Source organism: the organism of the source record quoted next, unplaced genomic scaffold (genome assembly GCF_019419815.1).
Source record: "Pyrus x bretschneideri cultivar Hongxiangsu unplaced genomic scaffold, Pyrus_bretschneideri_v1 Contig12, whole genome shotgun sequence".
Taxonomy (NCBI): Eukaryota; Viridiplantae; Streptophyta; class Magnoliopsida; order Rosales; family Rosaceae; genus Pyrus; species Pyrus x bretschneideri.
The window spans coordinates 4,611,966-4,622,669 of record NW_025999413.1 but is presented as its reverse complement, the minus strand read 5'-3'; the positions used below and the strand labels follow the sequence as shown (position 1 = coordinate 4,622,669).

Below are 10,704 nucleotides of genomic sequence, written 5' to 3'. Positions count from 1 at the left end.
AATCCAATTCAAAGTCCAAACATGTTTTGACCATTATCTTTGAATTTTTAAATTTTTTTATTTAATTATGAGAATTTTATAGAGATTTATTTAAGAAATAAGAAGTAAATAGATAGAAGAATTGTTAAAAGAACTGGACATCCCCAAAAAAAAATAGTACAAAGATTCCTAAATTTCATTTCTACATTCTTTAAAATTGTATATAAATTAACTTAATAGACGAAACCAGGGAGAAAGACATCCCAATTTGATGAAGGAGAAGATGAGATGGACTACGAAGAGAGAGAGAGAGTTGCCGGAACGGGAGCAACATAGATGAAGCCGATGGCTAGATGAGCGAAAAATGAAGAATCACATAGCAAGAAGGTTTAGATTTTTTATTAGAAAAGTAGAAGTTAGAGGGTGAGATGATTGGATAAGTGACTAGGAAAAAAATATAACGTTCATATATAATGATAATAATACCTAATTATATATATATATATAAATGAATAAATGAATGATATAATATTAATAGTAGTGGTACAGTACGGTATAGCACTGGTAATGGTTTTGTTTTGAAAACCATTACCGTATCGAAAATGTATGGTACGGTACCGTATCATTAGCAATGGTACAAATTTTTTGCACAACTTTGATATAGTACGATTGGTAATTCGGTTAGTATGATAATTTGGCAAAAAATTCCATCCTTAGTGGCGATGGTGCTTGTCGCCGGAGTTTGCCGTAAACTCACTCGAGAAGCTAGCCCAGGAAGTGGGTTGTGCCAATCCGGCCCCCACGTGGATTCCTTAAATGAAAAATAGGTGGGTGGGGTGGTGGTGGTGAGCCTAGTCTTGGATGTGGGCGGCGGTGGGGTAGTAGGTTGTGATGGTGTAGGGGTGAGGGTTCAGGGGAGACCGATGAACTGGGGAAGAAGGGTGAGGGTAATAGGTTTGTAGAGATGGGTCCTAATTTTTTTTATAAAAAATATTTTAAAAAATTAATCTTTAATTTTTAATATTTAAATATTTTTATTCAATTGGATTAAGGGGTGAGCCACACTTCAAACCACGTCAACATTTAATAGATAAATTAATAGATATCTAACATTGCGATTTATATTAAGGCATTTTAGTATAATTACCCAAAAAAAATATTATCAATCACTGGACTATGCGCAGTATACTCTGCATTTCTGAAAAGGTATATGAATTGTGAATCATGATTGATGCACTCGTCGCACCACTCATTCCTTAGAGAATATGATATGAATTGTGGCTCGCGGATATTGCAATGCCCATCATTTTGTCCTGGGAAAAGATAATAGACAAAAAATACGACATTCTTGACCAATGAGAAATGGATCGGCCTTTCTTTCGTGTGAATGCACAATAATCATGCAATGGCGGTCCCGTAATATTTTATGATATCTAAACCGACACGTAATCGATCAACCACATTGTCTGTGGTTGTGGGGAGCAAAGATCTTGACTATGGCCAGAAAGAAATGAAAGAATTATATCTGATTACTGTTGTGGAGACTTCTAGCAATGGGTGACTAGAGAGTCTGTCCAAAAGAGTCGTGTCCTTTTTTTGGTCGATCCAAGGAATTGTCTCTGTTGTGGGAAATTACAGTGGCGGAGACGAGGGAGTGTGTCCAAAATAATCGTGTCTGATATGGTCCGTGGAGGTGTTGCGTACTGCGTTTTGACAAGAAGGTGGAACCGTGGAACATGGGAGCTAAGTGTTTCTCGTACATGTCAAAACTTTTACCAAAAATTATGAACAAGTTCGGGTATAATTATTACGTTTGGAGTTGGAAAAGTCTCTCTCTATTGGAAAAGTCTCTCTCTAATCACACTCCCTATCATGCACCTTATCATGCACTTAGATTCTTACAAAAAAAAAAAAAAAAAAAAAAAACAACCGACTTCACTTTATATTTATGATTCTTCTTGCACCTTATCATGCACTTGGATTCTTACAAAATAAAAAAATAAATAAAAATCAACCGACTTCAGTTTATATTTATGATTCTTCTTGTTTGGTGAATTTTTATATTTTAATAAGTGTAAAAAAAAATTTGTAAAAGATACTAGATAGATCAATTTTTTAAACAAAATTTACAAATCATGTGATGTGTCACCAATAAAAAATAAACACATTAATCAGTACTTAAGTATAATCTAATCATCAATAACCAATTCATATGGTTTACAAAATATGGTTTAAATAGATGGTCTCACCACTTTCTCCCACTCTCTTAGTGTAGATAATATCGTTTGTTAAAAAATAAAAATTGAAAATGGTCTCGCCACTTAGTACTACAGTCTAGTGATATTCCTCTTCATTTGTAAAAGAGAGGTCATATGTTTGATTCTTGTCAAATGCGAATTTGAAACATGTTATTATGACTAGTCCATTTTGAGGCTTAGCCCACTCCCCCATCCCGTTAGTGTAAAAATTATCATTTGTTCCAAAATAAAAAAATGGTCTCTCTAGCATTTCATTTTGATAAATATTAATCTGAAAAGTGTTCTAGTATGTATAATGACATAAATGGACATGGTATTAGGGGTTTGATGATAGCGTTGGCAGTAGGAGTGGTGGTCATAGTAGCAAAAATAATGGAGGTATGGAGATGGTGCCAATAGTAAGGCATGGTGGCTACAAATTTACAGTCATAGGTTGTTGTAGAGCATAATGGTGATGTTGATGGTAGCGACAATAGTGAGGGTATGGTGTGGTGCCAATGTGGGTTATGGTGGTTGGAGGTGTAGAGGTAGCATTGATGTGGGGCAGAGACAACAAAGTTGTGGTGGTAAGATTGGTGGTTGTAGTGGTAGATGATATGCTCACTTTGTTTTCTAAGGAAGAAAATGTGTGCAAAAGGATAACAACGTCATTTTAAAAAACATTAGGGTATGTACATGATTTGAAAATATTTATTAAAGGATTTAAGCTCTACTTTTTATGAAAGAAGCATAGTTGTTGTTTGGAAGCTATCATTTTAAAATAAGTTTGCTATTTTATTTTTCCGTATGCTTTTATCAGTTTATGTCTTAACTTTAAAGCAATTTTTTGGTTTTAAAAAAAAATACCAAACAAGACCTAAGAGTGTTTTATTTATTTATTTATTTTTATTTTTATCAACAAGACCTAAGAGTGTTAATTGTACTAATTATTGAAGAAAAGCAGTGTTGTATGGCTGAAAGTAGAGACAGAACTCTCCCATTATTGAATACGCGCAGTTAACGCCGAGTGGGAATTTACTGGAGCATTACGTGGCATATTGTTCTGTCTGTTTTACCAAGTCTTTCATTGCTCATTCGCTACCTATATATACATCAGAAGTTTACTCACACTAAGTACACAGAGTGGTCGAGTTTACTCAAGCTAAGCTCATAGGCTCATAGCTGCATCTTTATTATTTTTTGAAGATTGCCACTACTCGATCGAGCAGTGAGTTTAGTTATATTGATTTGTTTCATTATTTCTTAATAATCGACATAATATCACATTGGATAATTGATTACATTTGCAGATTGAACATGGCAGCTGCGATTGTTCCTAGTGTAATTGCTAATCTTAAAGTTCTTAGTCACGATAATTATGAAGATTGGAGTTTCCGGTTTAAAACCTACTTGTTGGCTGAAGATCTTTGGGAGGTTGTGGAAGGGACCTCTGAACCTCCTAGACGAGAAGATGGAGAAGCTGAATTCATGGTCTGGAGGAAGAATAATGCCAAGGTTTTGCATGCAATCCAGAGTTGTTGCGGGGATGATACTTATTTTTTTATCCGGGGCATTAGCAGGGCCAAAGACGCCTGGGATGCTTTGGCTGAAAAGTTGAAGCCGGCCGATCAAGCCTTGGAAAACACAGGTACGTGTAGAACGTACTACATGTCTCCTTTCTATGTTCATTCCAATATAACTATCAAGATCGAGTTTACTTCTTCTAATTAAGTCACCGTGTGCGATCGATGCAGAGGTTGTGCCTTTGATACCACATGAAGAATTGAATACCGGTCTGACGCGGAATGAGGGTACGTAAGCAGTATTATCTGATCTCTACTGCAGCATGCATGAACCTTTATTGTTTTGTTATTAATTATTTGATTTAGTTCTCTATTATTTTCAACATTACATATAATTCATCCTCAAATTATTGACCTTTAGTTAACAATCCATAAAATATTACTTGACAGATCATTATAACACTAACGGCGACTTCAATGAGTTCCCCCACCATCAACCCTTCATTGATGCTGTTGCAAAAGGTGATTGTGATTCTGCAAAGAAGTATCTTACTCTGCATCGTGAGGCAATCAGAGAAAGAGGTTCATTATCAGGCTCGACAGCTCTTCACATGGCAGTTTCAATGGAAAACGAATATATGGCGAAAGAATTAGTGGAGTGGATGACGGAGGAAGACTTGGAAATAGAAGATGCTAATGGTGTCACAGCTTTAGCTTTGGCTACGCTAATAGCACCTGAAGTGGCTAGATGCATAATCGAAAAGAACAAGAGATTACTTTGCATACCATGCAATCCCCTTAAAATGATCCCACTGATCAAGGCTTGTCACGGCGGCCATTGGGAATTGGCTCGCTATCTCTATTCAGTTACTCCATTGGAAGCTTTGACGTCGACCCAAGACAACTGTCGGACTAGCGCTGACCTTATTTCCCACTGTTTTAGCTCCAAAGAACTCGGTACTTAAATGTTTCAAATATAATATTCGTACACACACATTTTCTGACACACACTCATATTAACGTGGACTGCATCAGTATACGTTAGAACCCACCTGTACTTCAGATTGTATTATTTTTAGGGATGTGCTATCCATATATCTTATTTTACTTCTTACACATCTTTTGATAATTTTTGTCCGTTGATTGTCTTCAATTCATTCGAACCAACGGCCGAAAATTAAAAAGATATGTAAGAAATAAAATAGGATGTGTGGATATCACACCCCTATTTTTATGTATTTAAACAGCATTTTTCCTCAGAAATATTGATTACTTACTTTTTGCCATGTATGTAATTCTTCTTCTTTTTCTTTTTACCTATTGTAGATATTGCATTGGATTTAATTCAGCGTTGCCCAAACTTGGCCTTTGCTACAAACTCTACTGGGAAAACACCTTTGCAGGAATTGGCTTGTATGCCATCTCTCTTTTCAAGTGGAACGCATCTCGGGTTCTGGCAACAATGGATCTATAACAGTTAGTAATTACACTCTATTCTATATAAATTTTATACTTTATTAATATCCATGTCCCTCTAGTCGAGTGGGCACCTGTCAGTTTTTCAATAAGATATTTCCTAAATAGTAATGCTAGGTAGACCAAATTTATAGACTAAATTTGCAAACCAATGATATGTCATCAATAGGAAGTAAGCACATGTCATTAACACTTAGGTAATAATCCAATACTCAACTTATATGTCAGTTAGTAATTACTCTCTATTCTATGATAAATTTTATACTTTATTAACGTCTCTGTCCCTCTAGTCCATTGGGCACCTACCAGTTTTCAATAAGATATTTCCTAAAGAGGAATGCTAGGTAGACTAATTTGCAAACCAAATGATGTGTCACAAAAAAAAAATAAACATGTTAATTAACACTTAAGTAAGAGTAATGTTAGGGAGATTAAATTTGTAAGCATAATTTGCAAACTAAATGATGTCGCACCAATAGAAATGAACACGTTTATCAACCTTAAGTAATAATCTAATCGTCAACTTTTATGTCATTTAGTTTACAAAATTTTGTTTAAAAATTTAGGACAAAATTTAGTCTACAAATTTGATCTCCCTAGTATTACCCTTTCCTAAATGTTATACATGCAAGGATACTTGCACACAATTCAAGCGATTTGATTTTTCTCAAACCTCATATTTTTTTATATTTTTTATACTTAATATGAAAAAAAAAAAACATAAGAAAATTCATTTTATGTCTAATGGAAATTTCTATCTCCGATGCCCAAGTTAGAAGACTTTGAGAGCAACTAACATTCAGAAGAGAATTCTGAATAAAGTTTGTGATCACTAAGTTTCCTTGTATGACTTGGCTATTTATAGTGGAAGAGGTCCATCAATTGTCTACTAGTATGCCATAGTGGGCTAGGCAAGTCAACGAGTCTCCCTTTACCTGCCGGCTAAGACGCCTATAGGTTGTAAATCCCAAGGGCCACAAGTGCTCAACATCATCCAATTTGTGTTGGCCATGTGTTTGGTTTAAAAATTCGTCATAGGTAAGGGCGCATGTAATGATGTGAAGTAAAAAGTTTACATTAGTGAAATGAGAATCTTGTAAGGACTTATAAAGGACTGAACTACTCTCCATATTGACAATTTAATTTATAATAGAACCTTTAACTTCCTTAAGGAAAAGTATCCTCACCGGATCCTTTTCATGGGGATCTTAGGGATCCCGTGATAATGACTATTCATCGTACATCGTGAGGTCAGAAATCATTTCAAAATTTAAAATTAAATATAAATAGTACCTAACGAAAACTGACCGCACAATATACGATAAATGATTATGATCACGAAATCCTTAGGATTCCCAAAAAAAAGATCCGGCGATGATCCTTTTCCCTTCCATAAGGGGTGAGGTGCGAGGGTTTTACAACCATGTCCCTCGAAGAAAAACAAAAATGTAGACAAGATTTGGGCCTGGGCCTGATAGTTGTGGGTTTTTGCTGTCTTTAGAAGGTTGACTTCTTTAACCCATTAGTGTCGAGATGGTGGTTTCTCACGATGGCGAAGATGTCCCCGTTAAATTGAGCTTATGGTCCACTTGACACTCTATGATTCGGGCGTAACTAATTTATGTTTCCACACTATGCATTCTTTCACTAGTTTAAGTTAAGAAATATTAAAACAACGTGCCAAACCTAAACGGCTCTTATGTTTGTCTTCACCAGCAGTAAGTCCACTCTTTGCTATGTTAATCATTTATTTTGTCTATGCACCTAAACTTCTCTTTTCGCAGACAAAAATATTTATTGGGTTTTTTAACTTTAATCCTTGAAGAAGATTAAAATTTAATAAAAATCTGGTGTTGGATTATATATTCATTTTAGTTCTTTAATGTATACTTAATTCGAGTTCATGTTATATTTTTGTTTTAATATTTAATAGATATCTTATTTAATGTCTCCACATTAAATTTTAAATTTATTATTATACACATTTTAAATTTATCATTATACACATTTTAATTCTTTAATTTTGTTTAACTTCCTTTAATTAGTGTACCTAAATGTCCGTACCATAATTTATTTTACTGAACTATTTTAATTTATTTTACTGAACTAATGTATGAAAATGTATGTACCTGAATATATTGTAATGAATTAGTGGCATATAAGAAAATATGCAAAAAACATAAGTGTCCCGAAAAGTCCATACCTAAACATATTATACTAGTGTACCGAAATGTCTGTACCTAAACATATTATACCAAACTAGTGTACCAAAATGTTCATACCTAAACATGTTATACTATACTAGTGTACCGAAATGTTTGTACCTAAATATTTTGTAATGAATTAGTGGCCCATAAGAAAATATGCAAAAACATAAGTGTATTGAAAAGTCTACCAAAATATTTTCTTTATTATATGATACTTACCATAAATTGGTTATGAAAATGTCACAAATAAAGCTAATTGATTTGATTTCAAATGATATTAAAATTTACAATATTTTACATGAAATGTAATTCTGGACACCATAAAATTATAAATAAAATAAATAAAAAAAGACATTGAATGCATTTGGTGGCATTAAATAGAATCTAAGGACTAAAATCAATTTTTAATATTAGACAAGACATTTTTCTAAACTTCTTCTTATTTAAGGATTAAAATATAATTTTTTTAAATATTTATACAGAAAAAGAAAAGGTTCATGCTTCCAGACTCTCGACCAAAACAAAAAGTTCTATACATTGATTGGAGTCGTGTTTATTTCCTTGATAGGTATAAACATACCACATGCTTCTGGGATCCGTGATGTTCGCATGGATGTTCAAAAACAAGCCAATGATCCGGTTAATGATCAAAGGGGTCGCATAATTCTCTCAGGTATGTAATATCCTCAGGTGCATCTTTTACTTTGTTATGGATCATACCTAATTAACAAATGCTTTGAATATCTAATGCAACATTTTTGTATTCGCAATGTAGTAATGCCTTTTCTGCGAGGGCTTGTCTCAACTCTCCGTAAACTTTTCGGTAATGCTTCATGTCATCTTTTCTTTCAATTTTTAGTCTAACATTTATCCACTGATCGGTTAGAACTTCTTTCAGTCATTCTTCTTGATACTTAATGATTAATTATTTTTCTATGTCCACCTAGGAATCGATCACATATACAAATTGAAACAGATCCATGTCCAATCCCTTGAAGTTTTACAAGGCATATGCAAAATGACAGAAGGTTTAAGCCTGAAACAAATGCAAGGAAGTTCCGTACACACAGCACTCTTCAAAGCTGTTGAACATGGGAATGATGAGTTTCTTCGTCAGCTGTTTACTGCAAATACCCTAGCTTTAGGGATATATGACGAAAATGCAAAGAGCATGTTTCAGTTTTCCATTGAATGCCGCCAAGAAAAAGTTTATAACTTTTTCCATGAATTTACCCGAATCATGAATGTTCGAACTGAATCCAGAGTAGATAAGTTCAACAATACTTTACTACATTCAGCAGCGAGGTTATCCCCACCCGCACAGCTTAAACAAATCCCATGTGCAGCAATGCAAATGCAGAGAGAACTACAATGGTTCAAGGTTAGAATTTCTTCTTATATATTTTATGTTTCTAATCAAGAAATCAAATTTCACTATACTGTTAAACAAGTTTCAAATTCAACTCTCATAAATAGCGAGTTTCATGTGTAATTATGACTGACTCAATATGTGAACCCACCACCAATACCTTTATAAAAATAAAAAAGGATTACAAGATTAAGTGACTACTAAAACGTGGCCTCAAAGCACCACCTCTCTTCTTAGGATGTGATCTAAAAGAAATAACTAAAATTTTACAAGCAATATCACCATTCTAAGTTAGACTGAATAGATAAGGGTTTGAATTTAAGACGTAATAGGGTTTAAAAAAGAGACGTTAGTACCAAAGCAATCCACAAGGTCCACTATAAATAGGTTTTACTGTATAAAATGCTAGTCACATGGTATATTGGTAAATTACTTGATTATTTGGAGGACATACCAAATAAAACCTGATTATTTGTGACAGCAATTTGCACTCTCAAACAGGAAACAACCAAAATAAAAATGAAATTTTGATTACTGTTTAAGAACTCAGAATGTTAGGTTATTTGAAATTAGATTTGAGCATATATATTCATGGTCAAGGAGCGGATATTCAAGGGCTTGTACAAAAAATATTAATTACTTGGGATTAGATTTGAGCGTCTTTGAAGAAAATAAATTATTTGAGTTTCTTCTATTCACTGAAATGCAGGACGTGGAGAAAATTGTACCTGCCAAGTTTCTTGAAGTTGTAAACTATACAGATGGCATGACCGCCCGTGATCTATTTACTAAGAACCACAAGGAATTGGCAACCGAATGTGAAAGGTCAATGAAAGCAACAGCAACTTCTTGTACGGTTGTAGGTGCTCTTATTGTTACAATCATGTTTATCGCAGTATTCTCAGTTCCTGGTGGAATCAAGGCAGGCTATCCCGTGTTCTTAGATAAAAGGATCTTTATGGTCTTCATAGTTGCTGATGTCTTTTCACTCTTTTCTTCCACAACTTCAGTGGTGACATTCTTAGGAATCCTCAACTCGCGTTATGCTGAAGAGGATTTCCTTAAATCATTGCCAACGAAGATGGTTATAGGCCTTTTCACCCTCTTCTCCTCTATCGTTACCATGATGATCGCGTTTTCTTCTACCCTTTTTCTTATGCTGGATTCAAAAAAGTGGATAGTGGTTCCAATCATTTTACTTGCTAGTGTTCCGGTTGTCTCCTTCGTATGGATGCAATTTTTCCTCCTTGTTGAGATCTTCATTTCTACTTACGGAGGTGGAATATTTGCGGTCAACAAAAAAGGCAAACCTTGGTCATTCGGTTCTCTTAGACTGTTCTAGTCATTTTGTGTTGATATTTGTTTCGGTCACTTTTGAGGAAGTTTTTAGGAGTTGCTTAAAGAATAATGATAAATAAGTTATGTACACTCTTTCTGTTTTTGGGCCTAAAGAATGTATAATTAACGTACGTGTTCTAGATTTGGTAACAAACTCCAACTTCAATATCTGTATTGGCATGAACTTCAATTTTTGTTAATGGGCGAAATCCTGCCCATATCTTATGAAAAGAAATACGATAAGGACATTGTTGACAAAATCCTTTGCAGAATACTAGGGATGAATTGAATGACTGAATGGTGCAATGGGAATCCCTATTTATAAACTGTTTGCGTCAAAGCGTTTGTTTGTAGATAAATTTTTCTACGTGACTGGAACAAACATCTCAACACAACAGGTTGTGTTCTTCACTAATAATTTGCCTACACCTGCATTCTTATTGCATATCAATTTAACACAATCAACTTTTATAAAAGTAAAATTAAAATAAACAAGTTCTCAATTCCCAAGTCGCCACCACAACCCTTCTCCCCCATTAGTCGACTCCCCTCTCGGAGACCTGAACCGTTCACCC

General features: G+C 34.4%; 1 protein-coding gene across 1 annotated transcript; it reads left to right on the top strand.

The window, feature by feature from the left end:
- The first annotated feature begins 3,291 nt into the window (after positions 1-3,291).
- On the top strand, positions 3,292-10,389 carry LOC103947825. Its single transcript, XM_048578077.1, has 9 exons — positions 3,292-3,444; positions 3,527-3,864; positions 3,971-4,027; positions 4,190-4,696; positions 5,066-5,215; positions 7,991-8,095; positions 8,198-8,245; positions 8,370-8,803; positions 9,501-10,389. The coding sequence occupies exons 2-9, from the start codon at positions 3,534-3,536 to the stop codon at positions 10,131-10,133; spliced, it is 2,265 nt and encodes a 754-aa protein (XP_048434034.1). The 5' UTR covers positions 3,292-3,444; positions 3,527-3,533; the 3' UTR covers positions 10,134-10,389.
- Positions 10,390-10,704: the final 315 nt, after the last annotated feature.

Coding starts and splice junctions, on each gene's coding strand:
- LOC103947825 (XM_048578077.1), top strand. CDS start 3,534: ATGGCAGCTGCGATTGTTCCTAGTGTAATTGCTAATCTTAAAGTTCTT. Junction 3,865..3,970: donor TCAAGCCTTGGAAAACACAG/GTACGTGTAGAA, acceptor CGATCGATGCAG/AGGTTGTGCCTTTGATACCA. Junction 8,246..8,369: donor AACTCTCCGTAAACTTTTCG/GTAATGCTTCAT, acceptor ATGTCCACCTAG/GAATCGATCACATATACAAA.